This window comes from Salvelinus fontinalis, chromosome 21, assembly GCF_029448725.1.
Source record: "Salvelinus fontinalis isolate EN_2023a chromosome 21, ASM2944872v1, whole genome shotgun sequence".
NCBI classification, from domain to species: Eukaryota; Metazoa; Chordata; class Actinopteri; order Salmoniformes; family Salmonidae; genus Salvelinus; species Salvelinus fontinalis.
In genome coordinates, this window is record NC_074685.1 from 14,949,895 (window position 1) to 14,971,411 (window position 21,517).

Consider the following 21,517-nt stretch of genomic DNA (forward strand, 5'->3'; position numbering starts at 1 on the left):
AGTATGTAAAATGTAATAAAATGTATGCACCCTATTGTAAGTCGCTCTGGATAAGAGCGTCTGCTAAATGACAAAAATGTAAATGTAATGTAAAACATGGCCCTGCAGTGGATAGCATCTGTCTTATGGGCTCCTGACAAATTCTAATATTTTGTGTGTATTTTTTACGCTGATCGTAACTTCTTTTGTACATAATGTCTCTGCCATTAATTCCTATGACCGGAAACAACTTCTGGACATCAGAACAGTGATTACTAACCTCAATTTGGACGGAAATGTCTACTTCAACGAGTCGGCAGCTCTGGACGTTACTCCGAACATGGCCCTAATCCTCGAAATAGGAAGCGGTGGCGAAAGACAGGCAGGGGAGGGGAGGCACCCTGACGAGACTATGTCGGTGAACAAATACAGTAGAACACCATTTCCCTCTGTTCTATTGCCGAATGTGTAATCAATGAAGAACAAACTGGATGAGCTCCGTTCGAGACTATCCTATCAACGGGACATGAAAAACTGTAATATCCTATTTTTCTCAGTCGTGGCTGCACGAGGACATGGATATACATCTCACTGTTTTTTCTATGTATCGTCTAGACCGGATGCCAGACTTAGGCAAGACAAAGGGAGGAGGGATGTGTGTCTTTGTTAACAACAGTTGGTGAGCGATCTCTAATACTAAGGAAGTCTCAAGTTTTTGCTCGCCTGAGTTAGAATACCTCATGATAAGCTGCAGATCGGCTGTCTCTGTTCTCTTTTCATGTCTCATCCCTCTATGTATTTATTAATTATCATCACTATTTTTGTTAAGAGAGATTTCATCTGTACTTTTCATAGCTGTTTACATACCACCACAAAGCAATGCTGCCACTAAGACCGCACTCAACAAGTTGTATAGGGCTATAAGTAAACAAGAAAATGCACTTTCAGAGGCGCTGTTTCTTGGCCGGTGATTTTAATGCAGTGAAACCGAAATCCGTTTTAGCTAATTTTGTCACCTCTGCAACAAAACTCTACATCACCTTTACTCCACACACAGAAACACATACAAGGCCCTCCCCCACCCTCCCATTGGCAAATCAGACGATAACTCCATCCTCCTGCTTCCTGCTTACAAGCAAATGCTCACACAGTAAGAACCAGCAACACACTCAATACGGAAGTGGTCCAAGGAAGTGGATGTTTCACCAGCACAGATTGGAATATGTTCCTGGATTCATCCAATAACATTGAGAAGTTTACCACATCAGTCACCAGCTTCATCAATAGCTTTGACGACGTCGTCCCCACAGTGACCGTACGTACATAGCCCAACCAGAAGCCATGGATTACAGGCAACATCCGCACTGAATTTGAGGCTAGAGCTGACACTTTCAAGAAGTGGGATACTAATCCGGGCGCTTAAATGAAATCACGCTACGACCTAATCCGGGTAAGCCATCAAAAAGGCAAAGAGCATCAATACAGGACTAAGATCGAATTCTACTACGCCGGCTATGATTCTCAACAGATGTGGCAGGGCTTGCAAACTATCACAGATTACAACGAGAAACTCAGCTGCGAGCTGCACAGCGATGTGAGTCTACCAGATTAGCTAAATGCCTTCTATGCTCGCTTCGAGGCAAGCAACACTGAACCATGCATGAGTGCAACGGCTGTTCCGGACAACTGTATGATCTCACTCTCTGTAGCCGATGTAAATAATACCTTTAAACAGGTTAAAATTTACAAGGCCGCGGGGCCAGATGGAATAACAGGATGCATACTCAGAGCATGCGCTGAGGAAGGCCCAACATTTTTTTTTAAACTCCAGCCTCCCAAGCAATAGACGGTTCTCTCTGCTACAGCACGGCAAGTGGTACCATTGCGGTACTAATTCTGGAACGAAAAGAACCCTGAACAGCTTCTACTGCCATGCCATAAGACTACAAAACAAGGCTGCTAAAAAGCTAATAAAATGGCTACCTGGACAACCTGCATTGACCCTTTCGTGAACTAACTCTCATGCACTGACTCTATGCACACACACCGAACTCTACCTACATGTAGTGTGTATCATTATAGTTTGAATGTAGTGTATATCAGTGTGAATGTAGTGTATATTAGTGTGTATCAGTTGTGAATGTAGTGTGTATCAGTGTGAATGTAGTGTGTATCACTATAGTGTGAATGTTGTCAGTGGAGATGTAGTGTGTATGGGCATGGAGGATGCAGAGGTATGAGTGGGTAAAGCAGGACACAGTGAGGAGGTAATGCGGAGGGACAGTGAGGTGTGTTGGTCAGGAATGAGCCTCTCTCCACTACAAGGCTTTTACAGTCACAGCACAGCTAGCACCGGGTAAAGGTGGGAGTGGCTCTTATCGAATGCTGTAGCCAGCTCTCGGTTAAATCACACCTTAAATCCTTTTCCATCATCATAACCATTTGTTTTCCTATCAGGGAGGGTGAGATGGGATGGGAGGGGAGCAGAACAGGAGGGAAGGAGGAAGAGGAGGTACATTCTGCCTCTGATCTCGGTGCTCTCTCTCTCTCTCTCTCTCTCTCTCTCTCTCTCTCTCTCTCTCTCTCTCTCTCTCTCTCTCTCTCTCTCTCTCTCTCTCTCTCGTTAGTGGTAGTGGTAGTGTTTGGTGGTCCTCATTCGTTTCATTATTTCCTCATGCTGCTGATTCCTTCCATAGTTCATGTTGACATATTATGTGTGGACACTGTGTCCCTCTCCCTCAATTCTCCTCTTCCTATTCCTTTATTTTCCTCTCAGCTTTCCTGACCCCTCCTCTTTCCTCCTACAGTATGTCTCCAAACTCCCTTCTCTCTCCTCTTTCTCCTTCATATTTTCCTCTTCCTTGCTCTCCTCTTCTCTCACCCCTACCCAAACCTCTGTACATCTAACCCACTCAGCTCTGATAGTCGACAAATAGTTGCACATTCAAGCCTTATTCACCTCTCCTCCCTCCTCCACTCCCTCAATCCACTCCCTCCACCACTGCCACCAATCCTTCCCCCTCTCTCTCTCTCTCTCTCTCTCTCTTTCTCTCTCTCTCTCTCCCTCTCTCTCTGTCTCCCTCCTCCCTTCTCCAGCTGCCCTTGAGCTTTTCTATTACCACATGGAAAGCACCTCGCAGCCCCTGACAAGCGCAGCGGATCGACACTAAATCAGAAATCAGTGCCAGCCGCCGATCTGAGGCACCATGAAGGTCACAGACCATCCGCCGCGGCATCTCAATCTGGAGAACAGAGCAGGAACACAGACACAACTAGAGCACACAGACACCCGACAGAGAGGTAGAGAGGGAGGTAGTTGGGTAGAGAGGGTGATAGAAGTGTAGAGAGGGAGGTAGACGGGTGAGAAGGGGAGGTAGAATGGTAGATGGGGAGGTAGAAGGGGAGAAGGGGAGGTAGAAGGGTAGAGGGGGAGGTAGAAAGGTAGAAAGGTAGAGGGGGAGGTAGAATGGGAGAGGGGGAGGTAGAATGGGAGAGGGGGAGGTAGAAGGGTAGAGGGGGAGGTAGAAGGGTAGAGGGGGAGGTAGAGGGGTAGAGGGGGAGGTAGAGGGGAAGGTAGAAAGGTAGAGGGGGCGGTAGAGGGGAAGGAAGAAGGGTAGAGGGGGAGGTAGAGGGGAAGGTAGAAGGGTAGAGGGGGAAGTAGAAGGGGGCGGTAGAAGGGTAGAGGGGGAGGTAGAAGGGTAGAGGGGGAAGTAGAAGGGGGCGGTAGAAGGGTAGAGGGGGAGGTAGAAGGGTAGAGGGGGAGGTAGAAGGGTAGAGGGGGAGGTAGAAGGGGGAGGTAGAAGGGTAGAGGGGGAGGTAGAAGGGTAGAGGGGGAGGTAGAGGGGAAGGTAGACGGGTAGAGGGGGAGGTAGAGGGGAAGGTAGAAGAGTAGAAGTGGAGGTAGAATGGTAGAGGAAGACAGGGAGAGGGGGAGGTAGAGGGGGAGAGGGGGATGTAGAAGCATAGAGAGGGAGGTAGAAGGGGAGAGGGGAGAGGGGGGATGAAGATGGGGAAGGTAGAAGTGTAGATGTGGAGGTAAAAGGGTAGAGGGGGAGGTAGAGGGGATGGTAGAAGGGTAGAGGTGGAGGTAGAAGGGTAGAGTAAGAGGTAGACAGGGAGAGGGGGAGGTAGAAGGGTAGAGGGGGAGGTAGAGGGGAAGGTAGAAGGGTAGAAGTGGAGGTAGAAGGGTAGAGGAAGAGGAAGACAGGGAGAGGGGGAGGTAGAGGGAGAGAGGGGGAGGTAGAAGCGTAGAGAGGGAGGTAGAAAGAAAGGGAGAGGGGGAGATAGATGGGGAAGCGTAGAGGTGGAGGTAGAAGGGTAGAGGGGGAGGTAGAGGTGGAGGTAGAAGGGTAGAGGAAGAGGTAGACAGGGAGAGGGGGAGGTAGAGGGGGGGGGGTAGATGGGGAGAGGTAGATGGGGAAAGTAGAAGCGTAGAGGTGTAGGTAGAAGTGGAGGGGGGGGTAGAAGGGGAGGTAGAAGCATAGATGTGGAGGTAGAAGGGTAGAGGAAGAGGTAGACAGGGAGGGGGGATGTAGAGGGGGAGGCAGACGGAGAGAGGGGGAGGTAGACGGGGAGATGGGGAGGCAGACGGAGAGAGGGGGAGGTAGACGGGAGAGAGAGAGGTAGTCAGGGAGAGGGGGAGGTAGATAGGGAGAGGGGGAGGTAGATAGGGAGAGGGGGAGGTAGATAGGGAGAGCAGGATATATAGACACAGCTAGAGCACAGCAGAGCCAGCAGTCACAGAGGGAGAGATGAGGAAAGAGGGAGAGAGAGAAGGTAGAGAGCGTATAAAGAGGGAGATAGAGGGTAGAGGAGGAGAGGGCCAGGGGGAGATTTGGGCCAGTGGTTGTCATGCTATGGTAATCTACAAATCCTACTGAGTCACATTAACACTATCACAGAGAAAATAATAAGAGTCTAATAGTGCAGTCTTTGACAGTGTTGTTTTTAGTTCTATGTCCAGAGAAGCACAATATTTTGAATGAGATGAATAAATACATTCTGTGTTTTCTATTTCAAGACAGATTTACCTGTCTAAACACTGTATGGGTAAATAGCAAGGCAAACATGTTGTTTCAGCCATAATTCCCCAAACGCTTTCAGTATCTGTTTCCACTGAAGGATGTGCTTCTCTCCAGAGCTTCGAGTTGTTGTACACTGCCATCTAGGTGTCACAGATGATTGTGTAATTACAAGGTAACAAACAGACTAGCTATATGGTGCATATACATGTTATAAAATGTTATTTCATTTTTTAAATTCCTCCCATATCGATTATTTTATAGCGTGGAAAGGGTCGAGAAAATAAATTATGTATATCTCTGCACAAATTATTGTAAGAATTATGGCCAGTACAAGACCACATTTGCTTAGAGATACAGTAGAGAATGGTTGTCAACCAGGTAACTATAGCATTAACATCACACAAAACAGTTAGCCAGCTACTACTTCGTCAGACCCTGAGGTAATAAGGATAATGAACAGGCAGAACAATAATATCAGTTTGTCGACAGGTCTTTGCGAAGTTGCGTTTCCGTTTTTCACGTTTTCATTAATGTGTCCTTTCTGCGCTTCCGTAGTTAGCTACTGTCACATGAATGTTTTGTTGCGAAAGCTCAGCTTGACAGTTTCATGTCAAATTTCACGGGTCTTGGTTTGCCAGCTGGATCTCAAGTGGCAGATTTCCCTACTAAATAACAACGAGATATCCCCGACAGCTATTTTAAAGGCATCAAGACGACCGTGATCTGGGAACGTCTCACGCCAAATGATTGTTAAGGCAAGATATAATCACATTCTCTGCTTGCTAACCTGAATTAGCTTGTCAGAATTGTTTACATGCAGAGGTTAGCTGTTTGTCATCAACAACAGCAATTGCATATTGTGCCATGGTGCAACTTCTGACATCTGTCTTCTCCTTGTCATCAGAATCTCCTGCATAGCCATTAGCCAGTCATGCTACGATGGATACTCGGTGGTCGGGAAGCACAGGGGTCTGTCGAGGTAATAGCTGGCTAACTGTTTTGTGTGATGTTAATGCTATAGTTACCTGGTTGACAACCATTTCTCTACTGTATCTCTAAGCAAATGTGGTCTTGTACTGGCCATAATTCTTACAATAATTTATGCAGAGATATACATAATTTATTTTCTCGATCCTTTCCAGGCTTTTCTCACTATAACTTACCTTCTCTTATGTGATTGAATTCACTGGGTGGCTTTCCAACCTGCTGTCTCTCCTCGTCTCATTTTTATCCCTTATGTGTGCAGAAAAACCCTGTGCTATTCATTGGGGAGGAACAGCCCAAAAACTGGTTCACTGAACTGCAGGTGCTAAAAGGACATTTTGACATTGTTCGATTTCTGGTGCAGATTGATGACTTCAGGTAAGCACCTCTCCTCTCTCTCTCTCTCTCTCTCTCTCTGCCTCTGCTCTCTACCATCTGCTGGACTCTATCTCTCAGTGGGATTGACAGCAGATCCTCTCCAAAGCAAACGTACAGAGCGTGACAAGAGCTTAATCATCACCACTGCTGGACTGTGTGTGTGTGTGTGTGTGTGTGTATGATCTTCTCCTCAACAAATCTTTACTGGATTGTGTGTATTTTATACTGTATGTGTGCGGTTACTCTATAGTTTACCCCATTTCTTAATCCCCGCCTCCTACACACCTGCTACCCCACCTGCTCTTCCACCCCCCACTGACCACTGAATACATAGTTAACAGCCTTCACAGGTAATGCATTGCTTGGTGGAAGCATGCTGCGTGCTACTATGGTACAGTGGGTTTGCATAAGTGGTCTCATAAGTGCTTTCTAGCTGATCTGAGCTGTGTGTGTGTGTGTGTGTGTGTGTGTGTGTGTGTGTGTGTGTGTGTGTGTGTGTGTGTGTGTGTGTGTGTGTGTGTGTGTGTGTGTGTGTGTGTGGAGTTGGGTCGGTCCGGCAGAGCTTCACGCCTCGTCTACCTCAGTAATGACCCCCTCCTCTGGGCCTCGTCCTCTCCAGACAGGCCAGCAGCCGAGGGCAGGGGCCGGAACATTCTCACCAGATTGCTTTTCAAGTCCCAAAATGTATCCTTTTCCAGCCCTCGTTTGCTGGAAAGACAGTTCCTTTTCTCTTCTTTCTTCTATCTCATCCTTTACTCTTTCTGATCCTCTCATCCTGTAGGTTGGTTGTAGATGGGTAGGGGTCAGAGGTCAGGGGAAGGAGCTAAGCCTGAGGACAGGTGTTTTTAAGATCCCAGGGGAGTTAGTGGATATTGTGGACAGTAGCTTACTCTCTGTTTCACTGAAACACATCCTTCTGGTTCAGTCATTTGGAGTTGATACATGTTTTTTCTCATCATAACTGAAGAGTATTAGGTAATTATCACCATCATGCTTTGTTTTTAGCTGTGCTTTTAGGTGAATAGCAGGACTGTAAACAGGACCAGTGTTTTGTCATGTCATAAGTAGACATTGTTGTTTCCCAGGTTTGCGTCTGCAGGAGACGATGGTCTGGTGTTGGTGTGGAACGTTGAGGTGAGCCATTTGTCTGGGAGGGGAGATCGAGGGGGGATGTAGGAACATATAAACATCCAACGGCTTTGAGCAATAGCTGGGTAGACTATTTGAAACGATAAAGCAAGAATAAAGGGTAGTAGTGTTTTAGTAACACCAATAGGTGGCAGTGTTGTGAATATATTTTGAATAATATGAATTGCCGTGTGTTTGTGTGTTCTCAGACAGGAGAGAGGCTGCTGGAACTAAGGGGTCACTCCCAGCAGATAACGGCCATGACAGCCTACACACACACCAGTGGAGAGAACACACACACCTCCCTCATCACAGCTTCCTCGGACCGCACCCTCAGTGTATCTTTACACACGCACGCACGCACGCACGCACGCACGCACGCACGCACGCACGCACGCACGCACGCACGCACGCACGCACGCACGCACGCACACACACACACACACACACACACACACACACACACACACACACACACACACACACACACACACACACACACACACACACAAAGCCCTGTTGTTGTGTTTCCTGAGTGTTGTGGTTCAGCTGTGGGACCCAGAGACAGGCAACAGGGTTCAGACCGTCTCAGACCTCCAGTCCTCTGTCAAGGTATGTTCATCTGCTTTTCATCTGTTGGCAACACCTCATTTTACCCAACTGTTTCCACTTTAAAGAATGCAACTCGTTACCTAGTGCTGTGTGCTTTTTCAAGTTAAGTTTTTATTGTCAAGTACAGTGAAATGCCTTTCTTGCTTGCTCTTTCGCAACAATGCAGTAGTACATATTAGTAGTACTATAAAACAGTCAAGTAGAACTAAAACACACAAGAAATAGAAGTAAGAAGAACAAGAGAAGTAAGCAAGCTATATACAGGGTCAGTTCCAGGGTCAGTGCCAATAGCATATTGGTTCGGTTACAAGTCCAACGCTCTAACCACTAGGCTACCCGCCGCCCCACGTAATGTCTTATGTAATTACCTTTAACATGTAGTGTCTAAAATATCTTGTCATTTCAAAAGAAAGTGATGAATGTTTTGTTGCTCAAATATTTTTTTATTGAACACATACAAGAAACAAAATAAGATATACAGAACAAGTAAACAGAAAGCAGAGGGCAGATGCCACCCCCCATAATTTGGTAGAGGGAACTTCCTTCCTTTTCCAAAACAACAAGATATTCTTTTGTTGCCGAAATGAGACTAAGAGATGAGTTGTTTTTGGGGCTAGGTTAATCTGTTTAGGGTTTCTGACACTCCCAGGATGATCAGAAGCTGGTCTGGGTCAATTAAAGTCTCCAGAACCTCAGAGAGGATCCTAAAAATTCCACACCAATAACTATGCAAGTTAGAGCATAGGGCACAGCAGTGGAATAGTGTACCCTCCGCTGCATGACATTTATCACACAGGAGAGGTATCAGGAAATATTCTATGCAGTTTAGTTTTGGAATAGGGTAATCTATGCAAGATCTTGAATTGTGTAAGACAATGTCTGGAGGTAATGGAGCAGGTGTGGATATACTCCCAGCTATCTTCCCAGTCTGCTCCAGAAACGTCAGGACCTAGCTCTTCCTCCCATTTTGCCTTAATGGCATCTGTAGAAGGTGTGCTAACAGATTGGAAAGTGTCATATAGACGAGATATCAGTTTTTCTGAGGTGGGACACATTTTCATGGATCCGTCCAACATGGAAGGTTTAGCATTTCCAAATGTAGGAAGATGTTTTCTAACAAAGTCTCTAATCTGTAGGGATCTGAAAAAGTTACTTCTGGGAAGATTATAGGTTTCCCTCAGCAAATCAAAGGAGGCAAAGGTCCCTTCTATATAAAAATCCTCTATGGTATCGATCCCTAGTTCTCCCTATCGCTCAAAGGTGTTATCAAGGTTAGAGGGGACAAAGGACGCATTCTTCGCAGTAGGGAGTAGAATAATATTGGTACAAGGTCAAAATGGAACTTAGTTTGCTTCAGATACGGACTGTGCTATGTATAATAGGATTGTTACCATAATGTGACATCTCCAAATTGACGGGACAAAATCACAGCGTCAATAGAAAAAGGGCGGCTATCCTCACGCTCCATACTAAGCCAGCTGCGTCATCCAGACAAAACATAAGAGCACAGAGGTTAGCTGACCAATAGTAAAATATAACATTTGGGGGAGACAGTCCTTCCATCTTGGACTTCCAGAGGTGTTTTTACCACTCCTGTGTGTTTTATAATCCCAGATGAATGGATTGATAATTGAGTCCAGTTGTTTATGAAAGGATTTAGGTATGAATACCGGGATGTTCTGGAATAGGTAAAGCAGTTGCGGGAGGAAGACCATTTTAATGGCATTAATTCTTCCGAGCAGGGAAATTAAATTGGAAGAGTTCTCCAAAATTGTACGTTTGCAGTTGTCAAAAAAAAAATATATATTTTTGTACCCTTAAGTGTGTACATTGCTGTATTTATATGTGGGATATTATTTTTCAACAAGAGAAGTTCATGAAGTGTGCGTCTTTAAATGTTCATTTGGGAGGGGGTTCAAGTATTAATTGAAATATTTGCAATTTTTTTTATTTTTTATTTCACCTTAATTTAACCAGGTAGGCTAGTTGAGAACAAGTTCTCATTTACAACTGCGACCTGGCCAAGATAAAGCAAAGCAGTGCGACAAAAACAACAACACAGAGTTAGACATTGGATAAACACACGTACAGTCAATAACAATAGAAAAAACAAAGTCTAAATACAGTGTGTGCAAATGGCGTGAGGATGTAGGCAATAAATAGGCCATAGTAGTGACGTAATTACAATTTAGAAAATTAACACTGGAGTGATAGATGATAATGTGCAAGTAGAAATACTGGTGTGCAAAAGAGCAAAAAGTAAATAAAAACAATATGGGGATGAGGTATGTAGATTGGATGGGCGATTTAGGTGAAAGGTGACTGGGGGTGGGGTATATGCAACAATGGTAGAATGGTAATTAGTCTCCATAGGTTGATAATGACACCCTTCTCCAAGTGATTCTATTGTTTAGGTGGAGATATACAGTGGGGCAAAAAAGTATTTAGTCAGCCACCAATTGTGCAAGTTCTCCCACTTAAAATGATGAGAGAGGCCTGTAATTTTCATCATAGGTACACTTCAACTATGACAGACAAAATGAGAAAAAAAATCCAGAAAATCACATTGGAGGATTTTTAATAAATTTATTTGCAAATTATGGTGGAAAATAAGTATTTGGTCACCTACAAACAAGCAAGATTTTTGGCTCTCACAGACCTGTAACTTCTTCTTTAAGAGGCTCCTCTGTCCTCCACTCGTTACCTGTATTAATGGCACCTGTTTGAACTTGTTATCAGTATAAAAGACACCTGTCCACAACCTCAAACAGTCACACTCCAAACTCCACTATGGCCAAGACCAAAGAGCTGTCAAAGGACACCAGAAACAAAATTGTAGACCTGCACCAGGCTGGGAAGACTGAATCTGTAATAGGTAAGCAGCTTGGTTTGAAGAAATCAACTGTGGGAGCAATTATTAGGAAATGGAAGACATACAAGACCACTGATAATCTCCCTCGATCTGGGGCTCCACGCAAGATCTCACCCCATGGGGTCAAAATGATCACAAGAACGGTGAGCAAAAATCCCAGAACCACACGGGGGGGCCTAGTGAATGACCTGCAGAGAGCTGGGACCAAAGTAACAAAGCCTACCATCAGTAACACAATACGCCGCCAGGGACTCAGATCCTGCAGTGCCAGACGTGTCCCCCTGCTTAAGCCAGTACATGTCCAGGCCAGTCTGAAGTTTGCTAGAGAGCATTTGGATGATCCTGAAGAAGATTGGGAGAATGTCATATGGTCAGATGAAACCAAAATAGAACTTTTTGGTAAAAGCTCAACTCGTCGTGTTTGGAGGACAAAGAATGCTGAGTTGCATCCAAAGAACACCATACCTACTGTGAAGCATGGGGGTGGAAACATCATGCTTTTGGGCTGTTTTTCTGCAAAGGGACCAGGACGACTGATCAGTGTAAAGGAAAGAATGAATGGGGCCATGTATCGTGAGATTTTGAGTGAAAACCTCCTTCCATCAGCAAGGGCATTGAAGATGAAACGTGGCTGGGTCTTTCAGCATGACAATGATCCCAAACACACCGCCCGGGCAACGAAGGAGTGGCTTCGTAAGAAGCATTTCAAGGTCCTGGAGTGGCCTAGCCAGTCTACAGATCTCAACCCCATAGAAAATCTTTGGAGGGAGTTGAAAGTCCGTGTTGCCCAGCAACAACCCCAAAACATCACTGCTCTAGAGGAGATCTGCATGGAGGAATGGGCCAAAATACCAGCAACAGTGTGTGAAAACCTTGTGAAGACTTACAGAAAACGTTTGACCTCTGTCATTGCCAACAAAGGGTATATAACAAAGTATTGAGATAAATAAGTATTTGGTCAATAACAAAAGTTTTCCACCATAATTTGCAAATAAATTCATTAAAAATCCTACAATGTGATTTTCTGGATTTTTTTCCCCTCATTTCGTCTGTCATAGTTGAAGTGTACCTATGATGAAAATTACAGGCCTCTCTCATCTTTTTAAGTGGGAGAACTTGCACAATTAGTGGCTGACTAAATCCTTTTTTGCCCCACTGTAAGTGGGTGTGGGTGGGTGGGTACGTGTGTACTCTTATCGTTCTATCTCTGCTAGTGTCTGCTGGTGTTGGAGCGGTTGTGTGTGTGGGTGTCGGGAGGAAATGAGTTGTGTGTGTGGAACAGAGACTTCCAGCTGCAGTGTCAGAGCCAGCACCACGACGACACAGGTAATAACACAGAGATCATGTTAGGATACATTCATTCATAATGCACTATTCACACATTACCCTCATGGTACACACAGAGAAACCAGGATTACGGTTCAGTTGCCACAAAAGGGAGGAACATTTTTTAAAGGAAGGGAGTACTGTCTGATCTTGTCCATTTAGCCCCACCTTTTCACTCCATTTGATAAAAGGCTTACTGTCGCTTACTGTCGATTCAATGTTAGTCTTGTGTTGTGTCTCAAGGAATCAGTGCCACGGTGGAGTTGCCTAAGAACTGTATAGCAGCAGCTATGGACAAAGAGATAGGTGAGTAGTACTAGTAACCATGGTTGTAGTCCTGTATTCTTTATGAATCTTTGCGTTATATCTGTTTTGAAGGTAAACACTCTCCCTCCCTCTGTGTAGTGATTTTCAGGCTGACCATGTCCACAGGGTCCCAGTTGTCTGTGTCAGAGGTCAGACGTCTATCTGACCACCAGGACAGCATCCACGCTCTAATCAACATCAATGGTCAGCCTTTATCTCTTCATCATCTCACATTTACATTTGACATGTTAGTCATTCAGCAGATGCTCTTATCCAGAGCCCCTTATATATAATGTTTACATACCCTACATTACTCATCTCATATGTATATACTGTACTCGATACCATCTACTGCATCTTGCCTATGCCGTTCTGTACCATCACTCATTCATATATCCTTATGTACATATTCTTTATCCCTTTACACTTGTGTGTATAAGGTAGTTGTTGTGGAATTGTTAGGTTAGATTACTCATTGGTTATTACTGCATTGTCGGAACTAGAAGCACAAGCATTTCGCTACACTCGCAGTAACATCTGCTAACCATGTGTATGTGACAAATAAAATTTGATTTGATTAGTGCAATCATCTTAAGATAGCAAGGTGAGACAACCAAGTATCACTGTCGTAGTAAGTACATTTTCCTCAATAAAGAGGTTATATGCATATGACCTAGCAGGTCTGATAGAGAGAGCACTTTGCTGATGTCAAATACACTGAGTGTATTTGACATCAGTAAGGACACCTTCCTAATATTGAGTTGCACCCCTCTCCCTCCCTCTTGCCTTCAGAACAACCTCAATTCATCAGGGTATGGACTCTACAAAGTGTCAAAAGTGTTCCACAGGGATGCTGGCCCATTTTGACTCCAAAGCTTCCCACAGTTGTGTCAAGTTGGCTGGATGTCCTTTGGGTGGAGGACCATTATTGATACACACATGAAACTGTTGAGCATGACAAATACAGCAGCGCTGCAGTTCTTGATACACTCAAAGCGGTGTTCTTGGCACCTACCACCATACCCTGTTCAAAGGCACTTAAATATTTTGTCTTGGTCATTCACCCTCTGAATGACACACATACACAATCCATGTCTCAAGGCTTAGAAATCCTTCTTTAACCTGTCTCCTCCCCTTCATCTACACTGATTGAAGAGACATCAATAAGGGATCATAGCTTTTTCCTGGATTCACCTGGTCAGTCTTCAGTATGTCTTGGAAAGAGCAGGTGTCCTTAATGCTTTGTACAGTGTATATTTCAGGTTGACATGGTTTAACTTAAACTGAAGCTAAACCTTGACCGGGCAGTCTGGGATTTGAATTTCTGAGGTTCTAATTCACAAAACTCTATGGTATCTTCCTCCTTCCCCTCTTCCTCTTCCTCCTACTCCTCCTCTACCTCTTCTTTTTCAGATGGCCTATTTGCCAGTGGGTCTCATGTTGGCGAGCTGATCCTGTGGGACGCTGTTGATTGGACGATTATGGCCTATGAGCACATCCTGTGGGAGGAGTCTCAGACCGACACCCAGGCTGAGATCCGATTGGCCGCTCCGAAACCCAGTGAGATGTCCATCCAACAGCTGACATCCGATGGAGAGGTGAGTACCCAAAGTGTTTTGACATGGTGAGCTTATTTTAGCTTGAAAGTCAGTCTTGTTAATCAAGTCTCTGTGTCCCGACTATCTTCTCTGTATACATCAATGATGTCGCTCTTGCTGCTGGTGAGTCTCTGATCTACCTCTACGCAGACGACACTATTCTGTATACTTCTGGCCCTTCTTTTGACACTGTGTTAACAACCCTCCAGGCGAGCTTCAATGCCATACAACTCTCCTTCCGTGGCCTCCAATTGCTCTTAAATACAAGTAAAACCAAATGCATGCTCTTCAACCGATCGCTGCCTGCACCTGCCCGCCTGTCCAACATCACTACTCTGGACGGCTCTGACTTAGAATATGTGGACAACTACAAATACCTAGGTGTCTGGTTAGACTGTAAACTCTCCTTCCAGACTCACATCAAACATCTCCAATCCAAAGTTAAATCTAGAATTGGCTTCCTATTCCGCAACAAAGCATCCTTCACTCATGCTGCCAAACATACCCTTGTAAAACTGACCATCCTACCAATCCTCGACTTCGGTGATGTCATTTACAAAATAGCCTCCAAAACCCTACTCAATAAATTGGATGCAGTCTATCACAGTGCCATCCGTTTTGTCACCAAAGCCCCATATACTACCCACCACTGCGACCTGTACACTCTCGTTGGCTGGCCCTCGCTTCATACTCGTCGCCAAACCCACTGGCTCCAGGTCATCTACAAAACCCTGCTAGGTAAAGTCCCCCCTTATCTCAGCTCGCTGGTCACCATAACAGCACCTACCTGTAGCACGCGCTCCAGCAGGTATATCTCTCTGGTCACCCCCAAAACCAATTCTTCCTTTGGCCGCCTCTCCTTCCAGTTCTCTGCTGCCAATGACTGGAACGAACTACAAAAATCTCTGAAACTGGAAACACTTATCTCCCTCACTAGCTTTAAGCACCAGCTGTCAGAGCAGCTCATAGATTACTGCACCTGTACATAGCCCATCTATAATTTAGCCCAAACAACTACCTCTTTACCTACTGTATTTATTTATTTTGCTCCTTTGCACCCCTTTATTTCTATCTCTACTTTGCACCTTCTTCCACTGCAAACCAACCATTCCAGTGTTTTTTTTAACTTGCTATATTGTATTTACTTCGCCACCATGGCCTTTTTTTATATTTTTATTTATATATATTTTTTATTTGCCTTCACCTCCCTTATCTCACCTCACTTGCTCACATTGTATATAGACTTATTTTTCACTGTATTATTGACTGTATGTTTGTTTTACTCCATGTGTAACTATGTGTTGTTGTATGTGTCGAACTGCTTTGCTTTATCTTGGCCAGGTCGCAATTGTAAATGAGAACGTGTTCTCAATTTGCCTACCTGGTTAAATAAAGGTGAAATAAAATAAATAAATAAAATAAAAAGTCAAGTCAACTGGTATTTAAAGTGCATTATCACAAGGTCTCAATACACGACAAATGAATGATCTAATCTTTTATCATCTCTTTCTCCCTAGCTTATGGTGGCTGCAGTGGGCAGTGGTCTGTATGTGTACAGCGTCATCACTAAGAGTGTTGTGGCCTACAGGAAGACAGCCCACGACTCCAACATACTACACACCATGTTGCTGCCTGATGGGTAATCAAATCACACCTGCTCTTATTAAGAGACCCACTGTTTGCTGTTCCCAAGCTCTTTATCTCAGCCACAACAATGTTATCAAACATAATGGTCTTTATCAGGTTTCACACGTCACCTGTGTCATTCTCTCTTCTGTAAGGTACATGTGTGTCACACTGCAGTATTTTTATAGATTTCTTATAGTGTGTGTGTGTTGCAGGGGGCTGATGTCGTGCTCCGAGGATGGCAGTGTGAGGATTTGGGAGATGCAGGACCTCCTGTTACCTGCAGAACCAGCCTCTGCAGGTGAGTTACACACACACACACACACACACACACACACACATACACACAGAGAGAGACGCAGAGCAGTCAGTGTAGTGGTGGGATCAGAGGAGGGCTTGGCTAGACAGACTATGGCAGTGATGTCACTAGCCTAGGCTAGCGTCTATACTAATCCTACACAGCTGCCTTTGGCTTTGAAGTGGATTGGAGTGCTCCTCTGAGTCTGAGCTGTGGTCCTTTCTCTCCTTCCCTTTCTCTGTCTCTTTATTTTTTCTCTCTCTCTTTCTCGTTCTGCTCATCCATCACTTCACCACAGCTCAGAGCTCAGAGTCTGTCAGTGTGATGCCTCCTTCTTGAAGCACTATCATCAGTCAGCGAACACACACTCAGCCAAATCACATTTCCTGAGTTGGTTTTTCTTTTTGCACTTCCACTATAATTTATAAGGAAGGGAAAATATACATTTTGGTGTTTTGGGATTTTTATTGCCTTTTTATTGTCCATATTAAGATAAATGTTTTCATGTGAAAAAATGTGACAAGCCCCTAGGGGCAGGCGGTCTACAGTCACGTCTTATTGGATGGTTGTGGAATGTTTCTCATCCCAGAGCTGTGCCCACTGCTTGACGTCTCGTGGTGATGACGTCATGGCTGATAGAGTCCATGTGCCAAACCTGTCTGGTTGCCGAGTCCATCTGAAAAGTCACAGCATCAGCTTTCTATTAAAATCTCTCTCTGTCTCTCTCTTCTCTCTGTCTCCATCCTCCAGGGTTCTTTGGGATGTGGACTTTCGGCAGGTCCAATAAGCAGGCGGGGCCTCCGGTGAAGAAGGTTCTTGAACTCCCCAGTCTCAGAACATTGGAACTGACGGGCGACCTGATTGGACACTCAGGGGCCGTGCAGGTATGATGTCACGTAATAATCAACGGACAACATTTAGACAAATATCCTATTTATACATGTTACCATTTCTGTGTATTTGTGCGTTTTTGCTTGTGTGTCCTCTCCAGATGTTTGTGAGTTTTGGGGAGAAGGGTCTGGTAACATGTTCTACAGACCACCTGCTGATTGCATGGAAGAACAGAGAGAGAGAGTCTCACCTCCGTAGTCTCGCCCTCTTCAAAAAACTGGAGGAGAACGGGGGGCTCTGACCCCCCCACCTGTCAGTCATTAACACAATTATTTATGATTTTACAGAACACTTTCTACTGGAAGTCAAGGTTTTAAAGAGGGTGGAATGTATTTGTTTCTAGGTGTTGTTATTTCACTGTCTCTGAGGTTCATGGATGTGTCTATATATATATATGTACAATGTGATGGATATTTCTTTAACATGTTTGTTGGTTCAGTGATTTTACAACGTGTGAAATTCTGTGTGTTTCAAGTCTTCAATTTTAATCTGATGTTCTTATATATGCCTGTCTTCAAGTTGGTCACACATTTATTTGCCAAATGTCTGTATGGTTATTTGAACTATTTTTACCCCACAGTTGCTTGTTTTTTAAAGCCTAAAAATAATGTCACAAATTAAAGATACAACTGGTCACAAACACCATATTGCAGGATATGTATATTTTAAAAATGTTTATTGTTTCTCACTAATACATTTAAAAAGTATTGACAAAGATAACCAAAATCAGACGTCCTCTGACAGAGACCAGAAAAGACTGAAATCATATCCACTCAACTCTGGAGGATCCAACCAGAACAGCTTTATAAACAACTAAAGCCTCAAACCATAAAATCCTTCCAAAATACATAAAACATTACCATTATACTTTACAGTTGCCTTTTCACGGCCAATAATGACAAAACAATGAATAATTACTTAAAAAAATAGAGCTTGTATACATTAACGCTTGTGGAGTTTCTATTGGTTGTTCTGAAGGAAAGGGAATGGCACGTTCTCTGTATCCATTGATGCCAGTCTCTGACCAATGACAGAGCCTGGTTAACATGACATCACAGGAGATGTCAGCCATGCTCTCACCTCAGCAGAAACGGTTTGTTTTGGGGGGAAAAGAGAGGAAAGGAGGTGAAGCATGAGGGTGACATCAGATTTGACCACATCTCACTGGACAACTGAAACAAAAGTCAATAAAAACATTGTTCTATTAAAAATAGATGAAGCTCAATGGAGAACAGTTCATGGGACACTACATAGTGGGTTGTTGAAGTCAGCAGTAGCTAGGTAGTATCCAGTGTCGTATATCAGGGAAACTATCAAAGCCTTGACAGAGTGAGCAATGGGAAGAGGTTGTAAGGCATTTGTCTTACCATGTTCTGAAACTAGCAGTCATTGTCAAAGAGATGGTTCTCTCCATAATACCTGTAGTATTCACCTGTCCAGGGTCAGTCTCAAATGACCCCATGTTCCCCACAAAGCACACTTAATTTGTCACTATATGGGGAATAGGGTGCCATTTAGGACATTAATATACTGTGATACTCTGACGAACCAGAGAACGAGGAGTTGAGGAATGTGAGACATGAGCCAGCTTAAAATTCTAAAGTAAAATAGGCCTACTCTGGCTTAGTCTAGTGGCTTTGTTCAGCTGCTCACTAACCCAAACAAACCGTTACATGAAACCAAACAAACCATTTGAAGCTAAATTAACCACATGAATCCAAACAAACCATTCGAAGCCAAACAAACCTTTTAAAGCTAAACAGACCATTTGAAGCCAAACAAACCATTTGAAGCTGAAGGAACACTGTTTCAGAGGAGAGGAGCAAAGTAAGGCACCTTGAAGAAGATCACTGTTCCTTCGGTTAACTACGTACCCCAGTTTAGTTTCTCTTGGTTGAATTTACACACATGCACAAGCACTTTGAACTCAGAACTTACCACCCATTCATAACACATCTGACCATAGCTGCAGGAAGATGTTTGGGGGGGGTGTCATAGAATATTTTTTGGGGGCACGCGCTACAGACGGCTATATATCGGTCTGATAATAGAGGACTAGTAAATGCCCAGTGCACTACCTCTGTAATTTAAAAAAATCAAAATATCAGATTTTTCAGGGGAGACACCAGCACCCTCAGCACCCCTACTTCCAGCAGGCTATGCCTTTGACTGCCTGTCTTGTATGTCTACTGTGTAGCTGCACAAGGAAATTATTAGGAAAAAATAAATACAATAAAAAATAAAAGACATTATTGGAACTGCATTTCCCACTGCCAACCAATGGAGGGAGACAGCTACACAGTAATGTGTTTTAGATGACGGGAAGGGGATGATAATGTCATGTTCAATCTTGTTTTAATAGCAGAGTCGGAGTTGAAAACCAAACAGAACCAAGCAGCAGTACAGGGTACTGGGAGCTGGCCTGATGGTCTCTTTTCCTAGAGAGGATCCAAAGACAGGGTCAATCTAGAATTACCCCATATTCCCCATAGAATGCACTACCATTCTGTACTGCACTTTATAGGCAATAGGTGCTTTTAACACGCAACTGTGTAAGCTCCAAAAGCTAAGTGTGCCAGTGTCTCTCACCACATACATCTCTGCCCCAAAAGTAGTGCACTACATAGGGAATAGTTTGAGCCAGGGCCATCCAAGTCTTTCATGCTGTGTCTCTCCCATGGTGGTTTCATCAGGCTGCTGTGAGGTGGCTCTCTGCTCAGACCACACTGCCATGCTACATCATAACGGACCAGCAACACGCTATGGGGACACAGGAGGGACAAAAAGCAGTTGGAAAATAAAATGTACTCCTACGTACAACTGCACTGCACACCAGAGAATAACTTGAATGTTAGAAATCAATGGGTTGGTTGTGCTTGGAATATTAACTTGCTTAGCCACTGCTCTCATGTTGCGATACTATAATTCGTTTCCTTCATATTTGGAGATTACAATTATCAACAGTATGTGTACACATCAATGTGCCTAGTTAAATAAAGGTTAAATAAAATAAATAAATAAAACATGCCTTTGATATTTAAATGGATACACTGGAACTTTATGACCTTTTTGAAGTAATGAATTATGATTAGCTTCAATGCAAGCTGTCATAAATATTACACTTAGCCTCCTGTAGGTCAGATAATTCACAACTTATTTGGTTTATAAGTGAAGATCAACAGTACTTAATATAGTGCTATTTTCTCCCACTTGTCGCTAATAGTGTTGTAATTCTGTTCTAATACTGTTTCCATTAAGCCCCAGTGTTGACAGGATAGTTGTCTTTTAAGAGCCATGTGGAGCAGAGTTCCAGAGGGGGCTGAGTGAGAGCTGGTTCTAGCCCCAGAGGGGAGCCTGATGGTGAGCTAGCTGCATGTCAGGCATGGCTCTCTGCACAGAGCTCTGGTTCTCCCCCATAGAGAGAGATATTACAGCAGTCAGTTCAGCTGGGCTCTAGAAACCTCCTAGGTATGGAGCGAACACAGACCTCTTACTGCACTGGGGCTGCTGCCAAACACACACAAACACGCACGCGCACACACACACACACACACACACACACACACACACACACACACACACACACACACACACACACACACACACACACACACACACACACACACACACACACACACACACACACACACACTGTATGATTCTGCCTGACAGGGTTTATCAGAGCTCAATATTACTTAATACTTTCAGCTGGCGAGAGAACAAGTTAAGTGGAGTTACAATTTACAGTTGTCTGTTTGGTTGGAAGAGTGAGTACAGTGTGCATGTGCTGGAGTGGACTGATTTCTCTCTACATGCTTTAGTTCTGTAATCATTCCGTGATCTCTCCTCTTTTAGCTGTAGAAGTTACAGTATAATGAAGCTTGGTACCCATCTCAGCAGTACTACATACTACAGTAGAGAGACAGAAAGGTACAGTATGAGAAGAAACAGCAGACTATTGTCTGAGAGAAGAGAGCAGAAAAACAGACAGGAAAAATAAAAGATTTTGAGAGTGACTTTGAGCTGCTAAAGTGCAGTTGGTTTGTATAATGTTGGTCCTCACCCCTCAGGCTGGGACTGATTGGTTGGTGTCACCCCTCAGGCTGGGACTGATTGGTTGGTGCCACCCCTCAGGCTTAGACTGATTGGTTGGTCCTCACCTCTCAGGCTGGGACTGATTGGTTGGTGTCACCCCTCAGGCTGGGACTGATTGGTTGGTCCTCACCTCTCAGGCTGGGACTGATTGGTTGGTCCTCACCCCTCAGGCTGGGACCGATTGGTTGGTCCTCATCCCTCAGGCTGGGACCGATTGGTTGGTCCTCATCCCTCAGGCTGGGACCGATTGGTTGGTCCTCACCCCTCAGGCTGGGACCGATTGGTTGGTCCTCACCCCGCAGGCTGGGACTGATTGGTTGGTCCTTACCCTAAGGCCGGGACAGATGGTAAGGAGGACTGTAGAGTCCAATTAGGGGCTAAATAAGGATGTAGAGGGGTC

The 21,517-nt window shown here is 44.4% G+C and overlaps 2 protein-coding genes across 4 annotated transcripts in view; one reads left to right on the forward strand and one right to left on the reverse strand.

Annotated features, from left to right (window-relative positions):
* The first annotated feature begins 5,540 nt into the window (after positions 1 to 5,540).
* wdr41 (WD repeat domain 41) lies at positions 5,541 to 17,664 on the forward strand. Of its 3 annotated transcripts, XM_055874046.1 has the most exons (14): positions 5,541 to 5,758; positions 5,908 to 5,982; positions 6,250 to 6,365; positions 7,451 to 7,499; positions 7,703 to 7,831; positions 8,043 to 8,105; positions 12,192 to 12,303; positions 12,547 to 12,609; positions 12,709 to 12,813; positions 14,023 to 14,207; positions 15,725 to 15,846; positions 16,049 to 16,134; positions 16,882 to 17,015; positions 17,123 to 17,664. In XM_055874046.1, exons 2-14 carry the CDS (start codon positions 5,935 to 5,937, stop codon positions 17,261 to 17,263), a joined length of 1,353 nt encoding a protein of 450 aa, XP_055730021.1. In that variant the 5' UTR covers positions 5,541 to 5,758; positions 5,908 to 5,934; the 3' UTR covers positions 17,264 to 17,664. The 3 variants fall into 3 exon arrangements, with proteins under 3 accessions (XP_055730021.1, XP_055730022.1, XP_055730023.1); XM_055874047.1 differs by lacking the exons at positions 5,541 to 5,758; positions 5,908 to 5,982 and having other exon boundaries at positions 6,275 to 6,365; positions 6,926 to 7,499; XM_055874048.1 differs by lacking the exons at positions 5,541 to 5,758; positions 5,908 to 5,982 and having other exon boundaries at positions 6,275 to 6,365; positions 6,985 to 7,499.
* Positions 17,665 to 17,681: 17 nt separating this feature from the next.
* The window catches only part of LOC129818298 (high affinity cAMP-specific and IBMX-insensitive 3',5'-cyclic phosphodiesterase 8B-like), a 59,505-nt gene continuing 55,669 nt past the window's right edge, over positions 17,682 to 21,517 (reverse strand). Inside the window, exon 22 of the mRNA XM_055874045.1 lies at positions 17,682 to 21,517. This exon is cut by the window's right edge and continues 583 nt beyond it. The gene's annotated coding sequence lies outside the window, so the exon portion shown is untranslated.

Excerpts from the sequence above, each read along its gene's own strand:
- wdr41 (XM_055874046.1), top strand. The coding sequence starts at position 5,935 with ATGCTACGATGGATACTCGGTGGTCGGGAAGCACAGGGGTCTGTCGAG. Across the intron at positions 7,832-8,042 it reads CCTCGGACCGCACCCTCAGT|CTGTGGGACCCAGAGACAGG; the intron begins GTATCTTTACAC and ends GTTGTGGTTCAG. Across the intron at positions 17,016-17,122 it reads GACACTCAGGGGCCGTGCAG|ATGTTTGTGAGTTTTGGGGA; the intron begins GTATGATGTCAC and ends TGTCCTCTCCAG.